The 21661-nt window shown below is 47.6% G+C and overlaps 1 protein-coding gene across 1 annotated transcript; it reads left to right on the top strand.

Moving 5' to 3' along the window:
- The first annotated feature begins 233 nt into the window (after positions 1-233).
- LOC124684705 (protein IRX15-LIKE-like) lies at positions 234-1579 on the top strand. Its single transcript, XM_047218968.1, has 2 exons — positions 234-976; positions 1074-1579. The coding sequence occupies exons 1-2, from the start codon at positions 234-236 to the stop codon at positions 1345-1347; spliced, it is 1017 nt and encodes a 338-aa protein (XP_047074924.1). The 3' UTR covers positions 1348-1579.
- Positions 1580-21661: the final 20082 nt, after the last annotated feature.

The following is a 21661-nucleotide window of genomic DNA, read 5'->3' on the forward strand; positions in this document are numbered from 1 at the left end:
CCTCTACGCTCCTCCACCAGCATTCCTTCTCCTCCACCTCACCTCCCCCAATAACTATCCCAGCTCACTCGGTCGCTCGCTCGCTTGCAGTCAGTAGCTAGGAGGAGCAAGCAGATCGAACCGGGCTGCTAGTCCAGAACTCCAGATTGGTGTTTTCAATCTTGGCCGCCTGCGCCATTGGATTCCTCCAGAGGTTCTTTGGTGCGGCGGGGAGGGGGGAGGCGGAGGTGGGCATGAAGGGGCTGGGCGGGCAGAAGGTGCTGCTGGTGCACTCGTCGTCGAACAAGCCGTCGGGCGGCGGCGCGGGGTCGCCGGGGATGGGGCGGCGCCGGGTGTGGCTCGTCCTCTTCCTGGCCCTGTTCGCGTGCGTGTCCCTGGCCTCCCTGCTCTCCTCCGCGCGGGACGCGTCCTCGGCCGTCGGCGGCAGGCGGAGGGCGGCGCAGTCGGCGTCGGTGGGCAAGGTCGCGGTGTCGTCGTCGGCGGCCGCGGCGAAAGGAAAGCACTTGGACGCGGCGGGGCCGGGGCTGCCGGGGTACGTGTTCGACGCGCTGGTGCAGTACGCGGCGGTGGGTGGCAACACGTCGGGGAGCATGCCGGCGGCGGACGTGCGCGCCATCGCGGCGGCGCTGAAGCGGCGCGGCGCGCCCTGCAACCTGCTGGTGTTCGGCCTCGGCGGGGAGACGCCGCTGTGGCGCGCGCTGAACCACGGCGGGAGGACGGTGTTCCTGGACGAGAACCAGTGGTACGTGTCCCACCTGGAGGGGCGGCACCCGGGGCTGGAGGCCTACGACGTGGCCTACACCACCACGGTCCGCGAGTTCCCGGACCTGCTCGAGGCGGCCCGGGCGGCGCGCGCCGCCGAGTGCCGGCCGGTCCAGAACCTGCTGTTCTCTGAGTGCCGCCTCGCCATCAACGACCTCCCCAACCACCTCTACGACGTCGCCTGGGACGTCATCCTCGTCGACGGCCCGCGCGGGTAACTGCTCCTATCTACTCTGCCGCATCCAAGATCCAATTTTGTTCTTATCTTGCTCGACGGAAGGGGCTAAATCTCGACCGGTTTTTAACTGAAGGTACACGGCGTCTTCTCCGGGGAGGATGGCGGCGATCTTCACGGCGGGCGTGTTGGCGCGGGCGCGGAAGGAGGAGGGCGCGGCGACGGACGTGCTGGTGCACGACTACGAGCGCGAGGTGGAGCGCGCGTGCTCCAGAGAGTTCCTGTGCGAGGAGAACCGCGTGCCGGCGACGAGCACGCGGTCGCTCGCCCACTTCGTCATCCGCGGCGGCAGCGCCGTCCGGCGGGAGTCCTTCTGCGGCGGCGGCGGCGCCACCGTCAGCGCTGCTTAGTAGTAGTAGAATTTTTTTCTACCTTTTACTGGAGTACTACTAGTAACTTGCCTCTGCTCTGTCTCTCATCAAGATTATCCTTTTTACCGTCGTCTGATGGGCAATGATGATGTCGGTGCGTGGTGAAAAGGAGGGAAAGTGAAATCTCCAGGCTGTAAAAATTCGGTGCGAGGAACTGTGGTGGTCAGATCAAGGCTAAAGCCACGGCCTCCATTATTTACTATTCTGCTCATTCTTTTGCGTCGTCGGTTCTTCACGTCTGCCCTGTTGTGGTAGAATATCAAACAAAAACCAGAAAAGTTTCCTCAGAAGACAAGGTATGTTCCCTCAGAAATAAAATCAAGATCTGAAGAGACAAAAGCAAATTTATCCAGAGCAACAACTAGGACAGGAGCTTCTCACCAAGAGCTGAATAAAAGCATGGGTATTGGTTGGGTATTGTGCTTTGCTGAAAAAATGAAATCGAGATGGGTGTGGTGTTGGATTGCATTGATCACACGGCGGTGGGTAGCACAGGGAAGGGAGAATCTTGTTCGCGGTTGCAATGAATGGCATGGGGCGGAGCGGCCATCGGGACAGCGATGTGCGTGCCGACCGCCGGCTGCCGGTGCCATGGCGCTGCCATTTCTGGGATTCTGAAGCGGGCCCTCGCTGCCGTCCATCCGTCCTGGGCAGACAGGCAAGGCGGTCGACATGGTCGCCAAGTGGCGTCGCCCTCTCCCGGTCTTCTTCTCACCAGCTGACGACGCCATGCGTACTTGCGTACCGCTGCCGGCTCGTGCCGGGCAAGCGTGAGCGTGGCTCGTGGATGGTGATCGGCGACCGGCCGCCGCTCGCGGCGTGGCACGGTTTGGTAGCGGTGGAGAAATTGGCCCTGCCTCGTCGTGGTCGAAGCGCCGAGGCTGCGGATGGGCAGGACCGGCGGTGAGTTCAGCGCCTGCATAATTTTTACAACTCCTCCCGGACGAACGTCGTGGTGGGTGATTTCTTTTTAGCTAACGCCCAACCAGGCTGAAACCCTTATTTCGAACCCCTTCCCTCACCGCTGATTTAGAAACCACCATTTCCACCTTCGAGCTCTCTTCTCCGGTCGGTGAGCAAGACAAGTACGCGGTGTGTCGGCGGCGACGCTAACAGCGATGGCGGCGGGGCGACTACGACCACTTCTTTGAGTTATCCACTCATTCATTCACCTTCAACGATAACTGTGAGTAACATGTGATTTCTGTTTGATCTGTAGGATCTTCTAGGGTAGATCTAAAGCCGGGTGCTCACTATCTCTGTAAAGAATGCACTGGTACTGTGAGGTTTACCTTCTCGTGCGAGGAGGACGAATCCGTTGAAGTAGACATGGTGGCGATGGCGACGACGACGGCGTGAGGTCAAACGAGAGGGGTGGCGGCGGAGCTTCCCGTCGACACTGTGCAGACCTAGATCGGTAAGTGTGTTGGTGGGGCGAGTGGCACTCCGGTCAACCTCATAACGTGTGCCATCGCCCCCACCACTGTATATATAGCACAGGCGACAGGGGCCCACCAACCAGATGCGGTTGGGCGCCCCCAATCAGGGCGCGGACGAGGTCAAGGGTCCGAGTTCGAGCCGTTGGGCTCGGACGCGAGGAGATCATCCTAACATTCTCCCCCTTGATCTCAACTTTTCTTTTAACTTTATACTTTCATTTTATTCATTTCATTTTGGATCGAGTACATAGGGCATGTTTCATCGTCACGACTCTATTGCCGATAGAATCGGACGAGCCACAATACACTTCTCTGTTTTGAAACAAATTCTTTTACATTTGGGCCTCTTATGATCCAGGATAGGTAAGACTTTCCCTTAAACCCATGCCGGCTACGTGTTCCTTGAACACGCTGGGTGGTAAGCCTTTCGTCAGCTGATCCGCAAGCATATCTTTTGTCCTTATATGCTTGAGACTTATTGTTTGATCCTGGACCTTGTGTTTCACAACATAATACTTAACCTCAATCGGTTTCGTAGCTGTACTCGACTTGTTGTTGTGAGCATAAAATACTGTAGGCTCATTGTCGCAGTACATCTTTAGTGGTTTGTCAATACAATCTACCACTTTCAAGTCGGGTATAAATTTCTTTAACCATAATGCCTGCCCCGTGGCTTCATAACATGCTATAAATTCTGCATACATCGTGGATGATGCAACTATCGTCCGTTTGGAGCTTCTCCACGAAATAGCTCCCCTGCGAGGGTGAATACATATCCGGATGTGGATTTTCTATCATCTTTATCCCCCGCAAAATCTGCATCCGAATACCCTCTTATTTCTAGGGAATCAGATCTTCTGTATGTTAGCATGTAGTTCTTTGTGCCTTTCACATAACACAATGCCTTCTTTACCATTTTCCAGTGTTCAAAACCTGGATTTTTTTGATATCTACCGAGTACTCCGGTGATAAATGCTAAGTCAGGGCGAGTGCACACTTGTGCATACTGTAGGCTTCCAATAGCCGAAGCATATGAAACCGCTTTCATTTGATCGAGCTCGTATTGATTTTGGGGACTTTGATGTTTCCCAAAACTGTCGCCCTTGACTATAGGGGCAGGTGTGGCACTGCACTTATGCATATTATACTTACTGAGAATCTTTTCTAAATAAGCCTTTTGCGATAGTCCTAATACTCCATTGTTCCTATCTCGGTGAATTTCTATGCCCAAAACATATGACGCTTCACCAAGATCTTTCATATCAAAATTTGAGCACAAGAACTTCTTTGTCTCTTGTAGTAGACTAACATCATTGCTGGCAAGCAGAATATCATCCACATACAAGATTAGGAAAATATATTTCCCACTTTTAAACTTTGCATAAACGCAATTGTCCTCAATATTTTCTTTAAATCCAAATCTCTTAATTGTCTCATTGAACTTTAAATATCACTGTCTGGAGGCTTGCTTTAATTCATAAATGGATTTCTTTAGGCGGCATCCCATTTCTTCCTTGCCTTCCATGATAAAACCCTTGGGTTGTTTCATGTAGATATTTTCTTCTAAATCCCTGTTTAGAAATGCCATCTTTACATCGATTTGATGCAACTCTAAATCAAAATGTGCAACTAGTGTCATGATGATTCTGAAGGAATCCTTACATGAGACCGGAGAAAATGTCTCATTGTAATCTATCCCTTCTCTTTGTGTAAATCCTTTTGTCACAAGTCGTGCTTTGTACTTTTCAGGAGGTGGTTGTTGTTGCTCCCTGACAGACAGGTTCCGAACTTTCACTCATCGTTATCATGGGTGGAGTCACAACAGGCGCTTGCACCACAATCGCAGGGATCATCGGTACAGGTGCACATGGTAGCGCAAAAAATGGCTCCTGAGTCATCAGATTAGGTGCATGCACCCTTTTCTCCTCAAGATCAATTTTCGGAGCTACCATGCTCCGCCTCATCATTTCGTCTTCTAAGAAGACAACATGTCTCGTTTCCACAAACTTTGTGTATTTCTCTGGACGAGTAGAAACGATAACCTTTTGACTTTTCGGGATAGCCAATAAAATGGCAAGTGGCTTGTTTTGGTATCTAACTTTGCGATATTTGGTTGAATACTTTGGCCTCAGCATGTCTCCCCCACACTTTCAGGTGGTTTAGAGAAGGCACTCTCCCTGTCCATAGCTCATACGGTGTTTTGGGCACCGATTTGCTTGGTACTCTGTTTAGAATGTGAATAGCGGTTTTTAACGCCTGAATCCACAATCCCAATGGTAGGGTGGAATATCTCATCATACTGCGCACCATATCCGTAAGTGTACGGTTGCGCCTTTCAGCTACCACATTCTGCTGAGGTTCGCCCGGCATCGAGTACTGGGCGACTATTCCAGTCTCCTGTAGGAACCTTGCAAAAGGTCCAGGGACTTGGCCATATGGAGTATGTCAACCGTAGTACTCCCCTCCACGATCAGACCTGACTATCTTTATTCTTTTATCATGCTGATTTTCAACTTCAGCTTTGAATATTTTGAATTTATCCAACGCTTCTGTTTTTTCTTTTATTGGATAAATATAACCATATCGGGAGTTATCATTCGTGAATGTTATGAACGAATCATAGCCATCCACACTTTTCACAGGAAATGATCCACATATCTCGGTGTGAATTATTTCTAGTGTTGTTGTGCATCGATTTGCACCCTTTTTAATTTGCTTTACAAATTTTTCTTTAATGCAATCGATGCGATGTTCTATGTCTGAGAATTCTAATGGAGGAAGAATACCATTTTTAACAAGTCTTTCTATTCTCCCCCTCGAAATATGGCCTAAGCAACAATGCCATATTTCGACGATTCATCAGTTCTTTTCTTTTCTTTTGTTCTTTGTCCAACACGGACAACACTTTTTCACTCACATTACACACAGACAACACCCACATAAGCATTATTACACCATATGGCACACTTGCCATGTCCTTCCTGTCCATGTGTACTTTTCCGTGTCACCAGTTGCTACAGCAGCTGGGTCGCACATATCTTTGAAGAACCAGTGAACTGGCTCTTTATTCTTTCAAGATACTTCCCTACGGAAGCACACTCTGCAATTGAGCCCACAATAGCGTTCTCAATTGTATTCTTTATAAATGGCACTTAGCCACCTTTTATACTGCCATGCAGCATCATCATCCTTGTCATTTCTGACTGGATCTTTTGGTCTGACCGGCTGTGAGAACTCAGTCCACATCAGCACAAATCGACCTTCTTTTCTCCATTCAGTGTAGTTGTCACCTTTGAGGGTTGGAACATCCTTGAAGCAGCCGATCAAGTAGTACCCTCCTTTAAACAACAATGAAATGAGATCGTAATAATAATTGCATGGAATAATCCAACGTTGGTCAAAATTAGAACATACAACTGTTTGTGCAATTAAAACTATATCACTGTTGGGCAGAAAATAGAGATAAATGCACTTCTTATTGCAACAAATCATGATCATGTCATTAATAAACGTTGGTTAAAAAATAACACAACCATAATTGTCACAATAATCACTTTAATCATTCTTTAAAATTTTGATTATCACTTTAACTATTTGCATCTTTACAATGCATCTTTAACTATTTGCAGCGAAAACTTTGAATTCATTAACCTTTAAAACTTCCAGAAGCATCTCTGTTACTTTTTATTTCCTAAAACAAATATCTCGTTGGTTCAATTTGATCAGAATTTTTTTTTGACAAAAATGCTTCTTTTACTATTTGAAGCGAAACTTTGACTTTAAACTATTAACTTTGAACTTTTTAGAGGCATAAACTTTCATCATTTAATTTCTGAACAAATATCACGTTGGTTCTATTTATTCAGAAAAAAAACTAGACAAAATTAGGCCTAAAATGACCTAAAAAGTCAAAATATGCCTCTGTTAAAACAAAAACAGACAAAACTGTAAGACTGTGCAGGCCTCCCAAAACTGCTTCCGCGGCCCACGGCGCACGCGAGCGAGAAAACTGCAACGCGTCGCACGGCGCGCCAGCTTGCAGTCTGCTAGTCCACGGCCCATGGCCCATCAGCAGCCCGCGGCCTACCACCGCGCCCCGGCCCGCTCCGCGTGTGGAAGGAGAAACGCCATCCGTCTGATGCATCGGACGGCTGAGCGCGTCCCTCGCCAGCACAAAAACGTCCAGCGGCCGGCGCACGCAGGTAAACCCTAACCCTAAAAACATTTTTCCCCTTCGCTGTCTCTGTGCCTCTCTCTGTGGCGGCACCGCCGCCCGGCTGCTTTGCCCGGCGACGAGCAGCGCGCGGCCCTCAGCACGAAGCTCCTCCATCCCTTCTTTCGTTTCCACTCTCTGGCGGCGGCTGCAGGGGATGCATCTCCCTCGCGCATGGGCCCCGACGGCTCGCCGGCGACGACGTGCTCGACGGCGTGCCGTAACTTTTCCCTTTCCTTCCTCTCCACCTACACCAGAACCTCGCCCACGCCACCACCACTACTACCAGCGGCGGGCGACGAGACGAGAAGGAGCGGGCTGAGGAAGTACGGCGGCGCCCCGCTTGGCCCTCTTGTCGGCGCGTGCGTGCACCCGAGCGTGGGCGCACCTGAAAGGATCGTATGCCGCACCTAGAGGGGGGGTGAATAGGTGCTAACCAATTTTTAGTTCTTTTTCAATTTAGGCTTGACACAAAGGTAAATTCTCTAGATATGCAACTAAGTGAATTTACCTATATGACAAGGTTATCAACTAAGCAAGATATAGCTACGCAATATATAGGAGATAGAATGGGATAGAGGTAACCGAGAGTGGAGCACGCGATGACACGGAGATGATTCCAGTAGTTCTCTTCCTTTGCAAGAAGGTACGTCTACGTTTGGAGGAGTGTGGTTGCTACGCAAGCCAAACCAACAGCCACGAAGGCTTCACTCGGATCTCCCGTGAGCAACGCCACGAAGGCCTAGCCCACTTCCACTAAGGGATTTCCTCGAGGCGGAAACCGGTCCTTTACAAGGTTCTTGGGTCACACATCCACAACCGAATTGGAGGCTCCCAAATCTGTAACAATACAACAATCAACAACAACACATCAACACAAATCAACTAGGGAACCAAATAGGAACACTAGCATAAGATCCCTCAAACAAATGAGGGGGAAATGAAAATCGCTTCGGTGAGGATGTAGATCGGTGGCTTCTCCTTCGAATCTCCAAAGATCAAGAGCTTTGGTTGGGGGAGGAAGGAGATCTTGCAAAACTTGTATTTCTTGAGGTGGCTCTAATGGAGGTGAAGCTTGGCAGATTTCTTGTGCAATGATTGAGCAAAGAGGGAAGGAAGAAGAAGAGGGGTATAAATACCCCTCTCCAAAATCCAGCCGTTGAGCCTTCCGGGGGGCCGGATAATCCGGCCTCCTGGTACGAAACCAGGACAATGTCCGGGCAATTGTCCGGCCCCTATACTGAGCTGCTTTTTCTCAAGTCCTTAGCCGTTTTCGAGGGGGCCGGATATTCTTGAAATGTCCGGCCCGGATTATCCGGCCCTGGGACAAAACCGGGACAAAATCCGGGCAAATGTCCGGCCCCTATATTGAGCCTCATTTCCCAAAGTCCTTAGCCAAAATTCTGGGGGCCAGATATTTTGGAAATATCCGGCCCGGATTATCCGGCCTGATGAACATTTCTGCAAATGCTTTTTGACAGCACTGACCTCATTCAACACACACACAAATGTATCTATGTAATCCCTGTACCACTTAAACAACCATTAGTGTATCACATACATTGACATCAAACACTCAAAACATAATATGAGAGATGTTCTTTCAATCTCCCCCTTTTTGGTGTTTGATGACAATATACAGATTTGCAAGAGAATAACTATAGAGGCAAGCATGATGGCAAAAAAAAACATAGAGGCACTCCCCCTACATGTGTGCATATAAGTAATTTGCATTTGAATACAAATACACAACACATAGGATTGAGGTGCCTCAACACTAGAGGTATCCATCATGAGCTCTAACAAGAGACATATACATATATGAAGTTGAGATAGGATGCTAGAAGTCGTACCCATGTGTAGATATATGATACGGAGATATAGCATCACACATGATATAATAGTCTTGATCTCAACATATAGAAATCCGAAAACCATAACAATGTCTCACACCACATAGCACATAGTTTTAAACGGAACACAACCAAAGCAAATAGTTCAAATAAGAGGGAACACAAGCAATAAAGGAATGATAAACGCATATGCTTGTGCCCACACCATGCAAATCCCCGAGAGAGTTCCTAATAGAACGCTTCTCCCCCTTTGGCATCGAGACGCCAAAAAGGGGACAAGCGCGATGCTACTCGCCCCATGGGGATCACTCGGAGTCATCTTCATCATCGGACTCGTGCGCCTCTTCTTCTGCTTCTTCTTCTTCTTCTTCTTCTTCTTCATCAGTGTCAGGTGCATCCGGAGAGCGACGAGTGAGACTGGACCTTTGAATGCAACTATCAAGATCACTCCACGGAACCTGTGCAGAATGCCACCCATCGTAACCTCGGGTGAGCTGGAGGCTGAGGAGGGGGTCCTTGCTCACCACTGAGCTTGTGCAGAATAACCGCCTGAGTATGCTTAATCTCAGCCCGCTCCCGGCTGGCCGCAAAGTTCTCCTTATGGATCTCAATGTTCATGCAAAGGATGTGACGCTGAAACCAACTGAGCCTGTTCACTTGTTTCTTCATAGCAGGAAGGTCAGGATGGCGAGCAGGAGCAAATCCACTAGAACGACCACTAGAACGAGCATCACCCATGAAGGAGTCAGGTGGAGGTACAGCAGAAGAGACAGGCTTAAGCTTGTAGGCCTTCTTGATAGAGTGATTCATCAAAGGGTACCCGCTCAAGTCTTCACCACTCACGCCCACAAAGTTGTTGATAAGGAGCTGGATGTAGGGCGCATAAGGTATAGAGGTGCGGGAGACCATGGCATCATGAATCTCATGGAAGATGTAGTCCATGATATCAATAGTGTAGTCACGTTCCTCATTCTCGTCACGAGCACACCGAAAGCTGAGGTACATGAGATCCACAAGAGTTCCCCGGATAGCATCATTGTTACCACCACTAGGGGCGATGGTGGCCCGAAAGAACCTGAGTAACTGACCATAAATGCTAAGCAGCCCCTTGGTCTCTCCCACTTTTCCAGCAGATGTATAGAGATCAAACAGTGCATTCTTATCACGCTTCCGAGGTCCATGGAGACGACGGCCTCCTTCGCAGGAACTCCAAGAATAGCAGCAAAACGGCGCAAGGTGGCAGTATAGTGAGTGGAGCCAGACATCCATTCCATAGTACGGTCATCATCTTTCTGGATGGCCAATGTAGCAAAGAACTGCTTCACCAACTCTGGACTATAGTCACATTGAATCTTTATCAAATCCTTCAAGCCCATCCTACCAGCCACCCGGATGGCATCCGCAAAGTGATTGTTGACCTGCGTAACGTCCACATCGATAGCTTGCATGGGACGTACTTTCTTCATGGGCTCATAGATATCCTTATAGATGAACTCCTGTTCCATGCACCAGTATTTTCTTCCCTCTGTCTCTTCATCCCTTGGGAGGTCTTCATACCAGTTCTTCATGCGGATAGCAGAATAAGAAATAGAGTCCAAGGTCTTGTAGTTTTCCCTTGATGCCTTGTTCTTGTGCCTAGATGAGGTTGACTTACGAGGAGCGTTGGATACGAACTCATCACTTGACCGATCAGCCCTTGGGCGTCTCCGAGAAGTACCCCGAGAAGTACGACCTGTGAACAGCAAAGATGGATAGCAAAGAGAAGATAATGCTCATAAGTCATGTATGATATGGCAATGTACTCTAGGAACATACTATAAGTCAGGTACAAGTCTAAACAAGATAGATTGAATCAAAACTCAGCGGCGATGAAGCTCCGGGCCGGATAATCCGGTGCCCCAAGGGGCGGATAATCCGGCCAGACCGGATAATCTGGTCCTCGCGGGGGCCGGATAATCCGGCCCTGCGAATCTAGCAGATTTTGCAATCACAAACTTGTCTAAGAACAGATCGGCCTTATAGCATGCAAGAGGAGTACACTACAAATGATTTGGAACAACTAGACACCAAATCCACCAAGAAAATAGCACAAATAAATCACAACATCTAGGGTTAGGGATTGTGATTCATACCCGCATCCATTGCGAGAGCCGCTTGGAGGAGAAGGTAGCTAGGAGGGAGGAGCACCCGATCCACCCAAAAACTCCGGGGGGGAGTGGACGGGGCAACTCCGGCGACCTTGAGAGGAGAGAGAGGAGAGAGAGGTGCGTGGGGGTGGTCTGAACCGTTTCCCCCCCACGGCCTCGTCCTCAGCCCTTTCAAGATCTGCCCAGGCCGGATAATCCGGCCCTAGTTTAGGGCGAATAATCCGGCCGGGCCGGATTTTCCGGGTCGCCTGGGGGCCGGATTATCCGGTGTTCTGGAAGATTTCAGAACACCGTCAATCCCGCATATCTTTAGTTGGTTATTTGCGGACCCATATGTGGTGCAATAAACTATCACCTCACATATAAGATGCATATTTACCAATAAGATGGGGCAACCTAGATCATCCGACCGAGAAACCTCAAACTCCAAGTTTTTATCAAACATAACAAATGAGCAAGATGGAAATGGCTTATAGATGAGTGTAGGCTTAGGTTTAGAAAACTCAAACTGTTAATGGTACATGATCACTCAAGTTTGCAAGATATGAGCAAATAAGGCCAAACTAGAGTGATTTCCCATAAGAACATGGAAATGTCAAATAAGAGGCGATAAGGTCCAAATAACTCCAACTCTTCACAAGGAAGAGTGTGGTGGCCTAGGCCACCATATATGAGTGTTGTGACATGGCACCGCGAAGATATATCTTGGGTCCAAGCCACTACTCATCATTGAAGCTCACATATCAACATATGATATTAAGAGAATGATTTCTTAATGTTGGCATTATGGGGAGGGATAGCTCAATAGTTTAAACCGCACTCCCTATTTCCATGCCCACATCTAAACCAAATAAAGTTTTGAGACAAAGGTGTGTTTGCAAGATGGTCAAGCTATACTCCTTGAATCAATGATATTTAGCTCATTCCTCAAATAAGAGAACCTTGCTTCATCAAGAGGCTTTGTGAATATATCGGCAAGTTGATCTTTGGTAGGAACATAGATAAGCTCAATATCACCACGGGCAACATGATCCCTTATGAAATGATTCCGGATCTCAATATGCTTCGTTCTTGAATGTTGCACCGGATTGTAGGAAATCTTGATGGCACTTTCATTGTCACATAATAGAGGCACTTTGTCACAAATGACACCATATTCCTTTAAAGTTTGCCTCATCCATAACAATTGAGTGCATCCACTTGCGGCGGCAACATATTCGGCTTCGGCGGTGGAGAGAGATATGCAATTTTGCTTCTTAGAGGACCAACACACCAAGGACCTACCAAGGAATTGGCAAGCCCCGGAAGTTGATTTCCTATCATCCTTGTCACCCGCCCAATCCGCATCGGTATATCCATTGAGAATAAAACTTGAGCCTTTGGGGTACCAAATACCATATCTTGGAGTATCAACCAAATATCGAAAGATTCTTTTGAGAGCCATCATGTGGCTCTCCTTAGGAGAAGCTTGATACCTTGCACACACACCAACACTCAACACTATGTCCGGTCTAGATGCACAAAGGTAAAGCAAGGATCCAATCATGGAGCGATATACCTTTTGATCCACCTCTTTACCATTGGGATCTAGTGCAAGATGACATTTGGTAACCATAGGAGTGGCCACACCCTTCAACTCGGTCATCTTGAACCTCTTGAGCATGTCTTGGAGATATTTTGCTTGGTTGATGAAGGTTCCTTCCCTCAATTGCTTGATCTCAAAACCAAGGAAGAACTTCATCTCTCCCATCATAGACATCTCAAACCTATCGGTCATAAGCTTTGAGAATTCATCATTGAAAGCTTTGTTAGTCGAGCCAAATATAATATCATCAACATATAATTGGCAAACGAAAAGCTCCCCATTGACCCTCTTAGTAAAAAGAGTGGGATCGATTAGCCCAACATCAAACCCACGGTCTACCAACAATTCTTTAAGGTGCTCGTACCAAGCTCTAGGAGCTTGTTTGAGACCATAAAGTGCTTTATCAAGCTTGTAGACATGGTTAGGAAAGTTGAGATCCTCAAACCCCAGGGGTTGCTTAACATAAACCTCTTCATGCAATGGACCATTAAGAAATGCACTTTTCACATCCATTTGTTGTAACTTAAAGTTATGATGCGATGCATAAGCAAGAAGGATACGGATGGACTCAAGGCGAGCCACGGGAGCATAGGTTTCTCCAAAGTCAATTCCCTCAACTTGAGAGAACCCTTGAGCCACCAATCTTGCCTTGTTCCTCACAACATTTCCAAACTCATCTTGCTTGTTCTTGAAAATCCATTTAGTGCCTATAACATTGCGGCACTCCTTTGGCTTCTTTACTAAGGTCCACACTTTGTTGCGCTTGAAGTTGTTGAGTTCCTCGTGCATAGCTTCCAACCAATCCGAATCTTCAAGGGCTTCAAATACTTTCTTGGGTTACACTAAGGAGATATAAGCATGATGATTGCTAAAGTTAGCCAATTGCCTTCTTGTGGAAACTTTTGCCCTTACATCACCAAGAACCTTGTCATGTGTGTGTCCAAGACGCTCAAGTTGCCTTTCTCTTCTTGCTAGTCGACGGGTCTCGATCTCCTCCTTGGTTCTTCTTGGCCTTGGAGGTGTCACTTGATCAACTTGATCATTTGGGTCCCCGTCTTGACCTTGAATTTGAGCTTCCTCAATTTCTTGAGATTGCTCATCCTCATGTGCTTGATCTTGGACAATATTTGGTGAAGCGCAAATAGCAAATGGATACTCATCGGAGCCATCATGAATTCTTGGTTGATCTTGTCCTTGATCATGTTCATGAGAGAGAGGGTTTTCTTCTTGTTCTTGGGTTGGTGCATCATTAGCTTCAAGAGATGGGGTTTGTTGATGTTGAGAGGATGAGGGCTCCACCGTGGTAGAGCATAGTTCTTCCCGAGACGCCACACCGTGTCCCTCAATGGGGCGGAAAAATCCCACACCCATTCTTACTATGGCATCTTGAGGTATTTCATCACCTGCACATACATCAACTTGCCCCACTTGGGAGCCATCATTTTCTTCGAACTTCACACTACAAGATTCAATGATAATCCCGGAGGATACATCAAAGACTCTATAAGTGTGAGATTCGGCACCGTAACCAACCAATATACCCTCCAAAGCTTTAGGAGCAAATTTAGACAAACGAACTCCTTTGATTTTGTAGAAACACTTACAACTGAACACCTTGAAGTATGAGATATTGGGCTTGTTGCCGGTGAGTATTTCATATGGAGTCTTGTTCAATCCCTTGCGGAGATAGAGCCGGTTAGAAGAGTGGCAAGCGGTGGAGATGGCTTCGGCCCAAAAGTTATAGCGGGATTTATACTCCGCCATCATAGATCTTGCCATATCCATAAGAGTCCGGTTCTTCCTCTCCGCAACACCATTTTGTTGAGGGGTGTAAGCAGCGGAATATTGATGTCGAATCCCCTCAACACTAAGAAAATCATTGAGTGTATAGTTCTTGAACTCGGAGCCGTTGTCACTTCTTATTGCCATAATGAGGAGGTTGTGTTGGCGTTGCACCTCGGTAGCAAAGTCAATGAATATTTGTTGAGTCTCATCTTTCGTCTTGAGAAAGTAGACCCAAGTGTATCTTGAGTAGTCATCAACAATCACCAAGCAATGTTTCTTCGCACCAAGACTTGCATGAGTAACGGGACCAAAGAGATCCACATGAAGGAGCTCCAAGATCCTCTTGGAAGAGATGATAGTCTTGCTTGGATGCGGAGAGTCATGCATTTTTCCTTCAACACAAGCCTTACAAACACGATCTTTGGCAAAAGACACATTTTCCATTAGTCCCACAATATGGTTCCCCTTGTGAAGACTTTGCAAAGTTCTCATGTTGACATGGGCTAGGCGGCGATGCCACAACCAACCCACGTCCGCCTTTCCGAATAGGCACATCGCACTTGTCGTGGTGGTCCCAGAAAAGTCCACCACATACAAGTTGTGTTCGCGATACCCAACGAAAGCGACTTTTAGAGTCTTGCTCCACAAGAGGACCACAATATCATTATCAATAAAGACGGCGAAACCCATCTTGCCAAGGGCGGAAACGGAAAGCAAATTGTAACCAAGGGTTTTGACAAGCATGACATCCACAAGAGTAATGTTGTGTGCAACCACAACCTTGCCAAAACCCAATACCTCGGATGTAGAATTATCGCCAAAGGAGACAGTGATATCATTTATGTTAGGCCTCAACTCCTTGACGAGGTTCTTGCCGCCGGTCATATGACTTGTACATCCACTATCAAGTACCCATTTTGAACCTCCGGCGGCATAGTCCTACATGAGATCAATTCTTGGATTTAGGTACCCATTTCTCAATGGGTCCTCTTTTGTTAGCAACAAGGGTCTTTGGGACCCAAATAGACCAAGCAACATAACCATCATATGGGCCAACATATTTAGCATAAACATCACCATAATAATCTTTAAATAAAACATAGTGAGGGTTAGCATTTCCCGCATCATCATCATTAATGGTTTTGCCCTTAGGGGCTTCACCATTAGTGATATCTTTCTTCTTCTCCTGTGCGAGCTTGGCCTTTTGCTTGTTTGCCTTCTTTGCCTTGGCCCCATAACCAAGGCCCTCCTTCCCATTGTTTGATCTTTGCTTACTCAAAAGATCATCCAACGAAAGTTTACTTTGGGGAGAAGAGGCCTTAGCAAGTTCATCCTTCAACCTAGCATTTTCCTCAATAACATTTGCATGATCACATGAAGGAGTAGAGGAACTAGGCACATCATATGAAGCAAGCCTAATTTGAAGTTGCTCATAAGACTTGGATAGGAGAGTGTATTCACTCTTCAAAGCTTTGTGAGCTTTGTCTAGTTCATCTAGATCCTTCACAAGTTTCTCATGATCAACCTCAAATTGGGCCTTTTCCTTTTTAAGCACTTTAGTCTTAGCCCTAGAAAGATCTCTAGCTTTTGTGAGCTTGTTAATTTTATCTTGAGGCTCTTCAAGAGTTTCTAGCCTCTCCTCAAGAGAAGCTATAGTTTCTTGACTTTCCTCAAGAGCATTTTTAAGAGCATGGATTTCAAGAGAGTCTTCTCTCTCTATTTGACCCTTTTTCTCAAGAATATCACTTTGTTGAGCTATACGAACCATGAGATTTGAAACATGCTTTTTAGTGTTACCTTGTAGGTTGAGAATGAAATCATCAAAATCTAGCATTTCTTGTTTCACTTTTAGACTAGCATCATCAACCCCTAGATCACTAGATATGTTAGACATAGAGGGGTTAGGGGATGATACCTCGGAGGATTTAGCCATGAGGCAATTTCTTCCTCCACATGAATGACCTCATTGGGGGATTCACTTGGTGATGAAGAGTTAGTGGAGAGGGAGGCAAGAGCGACCAATCCATTAGAGGTTGCATCTTCTTCATCATCAACATCATCATCTCCGGAGGTATACTCTTCTTGAGTTGATAGCACAATAGATGTGTCCAAGGAGGACCTTGCCATGAAGCAATGTGCATTCTTGATATGAGGATTCCCATTGGGAGAGTCAAAGAGAGATGAAGAGGGAATGTTGGTGGTGACGATGGCGGCCAATTCCTTTGAGCTTTCTTCATCTTCCTCACTACTAGAGCTTCCCACTTCATCGGAAGAATATTCTTCCCTTGTTACTAGCACAACTCTTGAGGGCCTCTTGCCCTTCTTGGTCTTGTTGTTGTAGAATTTCTTGTTGGGGGCTTTTGAATATTTGCTCTTTGTGTCTTTGCTCTTGTCCTTGGGAATGAGCCTCCCATTATGAAGCTCTCTATTCTCATAGGGGCATTCGGCAATGAAGTGGCGCTTGTCATCACAATTGTAGCATGATCTAGTCTTTGGACCAAAGCTAGTGAACCCACTTTTGTTGTTTCTCTTGATGTTGTCTTCGTTGGCCTTGGAGGGATCAACCCAAAAGGACTTTGCATGGAAGGCCATGTGATCATGGTAGTGGCATTCCAAATCTTCCGGATAGGACATACTCCAAGATGCCCTATAAGATTCTTGAGGAATCACTTCTTCAACGGAGTTGACCGCCAAGGCAAGGTTGGAACCTTTTGACATCCCAAGAGCACGATTGAGAGAATCATGAGAGTTTTGCTCGAGCACCTTGAGGGCTTGCATCTCGTGCACGACATCTTGAGATGAGAGAGAGGAATAGCATTCTCTTCCAACAAGGGTCTTGACATCAATGGGTACATACGGCATCATGCATTCAATGTACTTCTCCTTGATCCAAGAGTCATTGATGTGGGTGGCACCAATAAGCCGGAAGGAATCGGCAACGATGAGAAGTCTTGAATACATGACTTGATGATCTTCATCCGGTAGCCTCATGAATCCTTCGGCTTGATTCAGAAGAGCATTATACTTGTTCCTTCTCGTGCTCTCACTTCCAATGCAACTAGCGGCCAAACCTTCCCAAGCTTCCTTGGCGGTGGTGTAGTTCCGAACACGAGGCAAATCCTTTGTCCCCACACTAGTTTGAATCATGTGCAAGGCGGTGTTGTTGAGTTGACTATCAACCGCTTCTCTTCTAGTCAACTTGTCGGGGTTGTAAGGGTTGAAGCCTTCCAAGATAATTCTCCAAAGTTCATTGGAGGCACTGCAAACATGAGAGCGAAACTCAAATCGCCAAGTATCGAAATTCTCAACGGAAAACTTAGGTGGGTCGCCTCGAATGTTCAAATGGGGATGGGGAACCGGTATATCGGGAGATAGAAAAGGTGGAGCTACTCGATTGTAGCTCTCACCTCCACTAGTATCCCTAGGAGATGCAATGGGAGATTTGATAGTGTTTAAGTTATCACCTTCCACGGGTTTAGTAGAAGAGGGTAATGCCGAAGCACCTCCCTCTTCTAACACACCCGTGTCCTTTACCTCTACGGTGGGAGCCTTAGGAAGGACCGGAGTCAAAAGCTCGGAAATCATTTTTCTCATGCTTTCCATTTGATCGTCCATGGAGGATCTCAACGAATTGATGTCCTCCATGGTGACCATCTTACCGGCCTCTTCCGAAGTCCCATCTTCCGGCATACTCTTAGGCGGTTAAGCCCGAAATAAGAGCCGAGGCTCTGATACCACACTACTAGGAAAAAGGCTAGCCGTAAGATGGGTGTTAGTGGCGCACCAAGAGGGTAGTGCGCCACTACTACTTAGCAGTGGCGCACCGGAAAGTGGTGGGCCACTATTAAAAATGTAGTAGTGGCGCACCTCTCCTGCGGTGCGCCACCACTAAGTTTGACCATGGGTTTGACCCAGCCTTATACATAGCAATGGCGCACCGTGTAGAGGTGCGCCACGCCTATTTTTGTAGCAGTGGCGCACCTCTACATGGTGCGCCATTACTATGTAAAGGGGAGGATGGAAATGTTTGGGCATCACTTAGTAGTGGCGCACCATGCTTGGAGAAAAAATGGATTCGTCAAATTCAAAACAGAAACAGGACTTTTTTCAGGTTTTAGATTTTGGGCAAAAAATAGAAAAAAAATAGCGGTGGCGCACCCATGCCTTGGTGCGCCACTGCTAACCCCCTCCTCCCTCCTCCCTCCTCCTCATGCTTTCATTCTCCTCTCCTCCTCCTGCTCTCCTCCTCTCCTCTCCTCCTTTCACTCCGGCGACCTCCTCCTCTCCTCTCCTCCTTTCACTCCGGCGACCTCCTCCTCTCCTCTCCTCCTTTCACTCCGGCGATCTCCTCCTCTCCTCTCCTCCTTTCACTCCGGCGACCTCCTCCTCTCCTCTCCTCCTTTCACTCCGGCGACCTCCTCCACTATGTCGAGCTCCGGTGACCTCCTCCATTACTTCCATCCTTCGTCCTCTTGTTCATCCTCTCCTACATCTCTTCACCTCTCCTACGTCCCTCATCCATCACCACCGGCGGCTAGGCTAAGAAAAATGAGAATGAACATTGCAAAAATAATTCTAGCAACAAGAACGAGAAAAAATAACGAGCCAAAAAAATTTGAAACGAAATATGCCAGATCCAGATCCCGATCCAGATCCAGATCTACAAATTTCAAATTTTAGTAGTGGCGCACCTTTTTTCTATCCAGTGGCGCACCTCAGACGTTTAGGAGTGGCGCACCATGAAGCTAGTAGTGGCGCACTACCCGGTGCGCCACTCGCTAAGCCAAATAGCAATGGCGCACCACTAGTGCGCCACTACTAAAAGTTAGCAGTGGCGTGATAACAGTGGCGCACCACTAGTGCGCCACTGATGGGTAAAAGTGGTGCGCCACTGATTGCCCTTTTCCTAGTAGTGCCAATTGAAAGGATCGTATGCCGCACCTAGAGGGGGGGGGGGTGAATAGGTGCTAACCAATTTTTAGTTCTTTTTCAATTTAGGCTTGACACAAAGGTAAATTCTCTAGATATGCAACTAAGTGAATTTACCTATATTACAAGGTTATCAACTAAGCAAGATATAGCTACGCAATATATAGGAGATAGAATGGGATAGAGGTAACCGAGAGTGGAGCACGTGATGACACGGAGATGATTCCCGTAGTTCCCTTCCTTTGCAAGAAGGTACGTCTACGTTTGGAGGAGTGTGGTTGCTACGCAAGCCAAACCAACAGCCACGAAGGCTTCACTCGGATCTCCCGTGAGCAACGCCACGAAGGCCTAGCCCACTTCCACTAAGGGATTTCCTCGAGGCGGAAACCGGGCCTTTACAAGGTTCTTGGGGCACACATCCACAACCGAATTGGAGGCTCCCAAATCTGTAACAATAAAACAATCAACAACAACACATCAACACAAATCAACTAGGGAACCAAATAGGAACACTAGCATGAGATCCCTCAAACAAATGAGGGGGAAATGAAAATCGCTTCGGTGAGGATGTAGATCGGTGGCTTCTCCTTCGAATCTCCAAAGATCAAGAGCTTTGGTTGGGGGAGGAAGGAGATCTTGCAAAACTTGTATTTCTTGAGGTGGCTCTAATGGAGGTGAAGCTTGGCAGATTTCTTGTGCAATGATTGAGCAAAGGGGGAAGGAAGCCCCTCTCCAAAATCCAGCCGTTGAGCCTTCCGGGGGGCCGGATAATCCGGCCTAAGTTAGGGCCGGATAATCCACCCCCCCCCCCCAGATAATCCGGCCTCCTGGTACAAAACCAGGACAATGTCCGGGCAATTGTCCGGCCCCTATACTGAGTTGCTTTTCCTCAAGTCCTTAGCCGTTTTCGAGGGGGCCGGATATTCTTGAAATGTCCGGCCCGGATTATCCGGCCCTGGGACAAAGCCGGGACAAAATCCGGGCAAATGTCCGGCCCCTATACTGAGCCTCATTTCCCAAAGTCCTTAGCCAAAATTCTGGGGCCCGGATATTTTGGAAATATCCGGCCCGGATTATCCGGCCTGATGAACATTTCTGCAAATGCTTTTTGACAGCACTGACCTCATTCAACACACACACAAATGTATCTATGTAATCCCTGTACCACTTAAACAACCATTAGTGTATCACATACATTGACATCAAACACTCAAAACATAATATGAGAGATGTTCTTTCAGCACCGCCGGCAAGCGGCTCAGGTGGCGCCGTCCTTTTTCCGGCGACCACGAACAGCTGCAGCTGCTGTGTGGCCGGTGTTCTTTCGGCGCGTGGCGGCGCTGTGCCCCACTGCCCTTTGTTCTTTATCTCATCGGCGAGCCCGAAAGCCCCGGTCGGCAAGGATTTCACTTTGTCCTTCTCGGATACGATCTAGGGTTAGGTTTTGGGGATTTTCCTTTTCTTTTCTATACTGTCCCGAGCGCAAGATCACAGTCCCTAGTTGATCTGATACCAATGTTTGATCTGTAGGATCTTCTAGGGTAGATCTAAAGCCGGGTCCTCACTATCTCTGTAAAGAATGCACTGGTACTGTGAGGTTTACCTTCTCGTGCGAGGAGGACGAATCCGTCGAAGTAGACATGGTGGCGATGGCGACGACGACGGCGTGAGGTCGAACGAGAGGGGTGGCGGCGGAGCTTCCCGTCGGCACTGTGCAGACCTAGATCGGTAAGTGTGTTGGTGGGGCGAGTGGCACTCCGGTCAACCTCGTAACGTGTGCCACCGCCCCCACCACTGTATATATAGCACAGGCGACAGGGGCCCATCAACCAGATGCGGTTGGGCGCCCCCGATCAGGGCGCGGACGAGGTCAAGGGTCCGAGTTCGAGCCGTTGGGCTCGGACGCGAGGAGATCATCCTAACAATTTCCTCCTCCACTCCCATGTAGTTAGGGTAGATCTATGTTTACTTAAATTGTGCTATGTCATGTAGTACGATCTTGTTCTAAGTCGGTCTTGTTTTGTCTTGTTGTTTGCCTAAGATTGTGCCATCGGCGTCTTGTATGATCTTGTTCTATGTAGGTCCTGAGCATGTCTTCTTTAGGTTTGTTGATTGCCTAGATTGTACCATGGTAGTCTTGTATGATCTTGTTCTATGTAGGCCTTGAGCATATTTTGTTTACTTTTCTTGCTTGCCTAGATTGTACCATGTACTCTTCTACGATCTTGTTTATCCCACAAGAACTACAGATCACATGAAACATGAGAGGAGGCGGAGGAGTTCAACCAATTCTTGGATGATAAGGCAATGACTTTTCAACAACGTATGGTTGTTCAAGTACT

This window comes from Lolium rigidum, chromosome 1 (genome assembly GCF_022539505.1).
Source record: "Lolium rigidum isolate FL_2022 chromosome 1, APGP_CSIRO_Lrig_0.1, whole genome shotgun sequence".
NCBI classification, from domain to species: Eukaryota; Viridiplantae; Streptophyta; class Magnoliopsida; order Poales; family Poaceae; genus Lolium; species Lolium rigidum.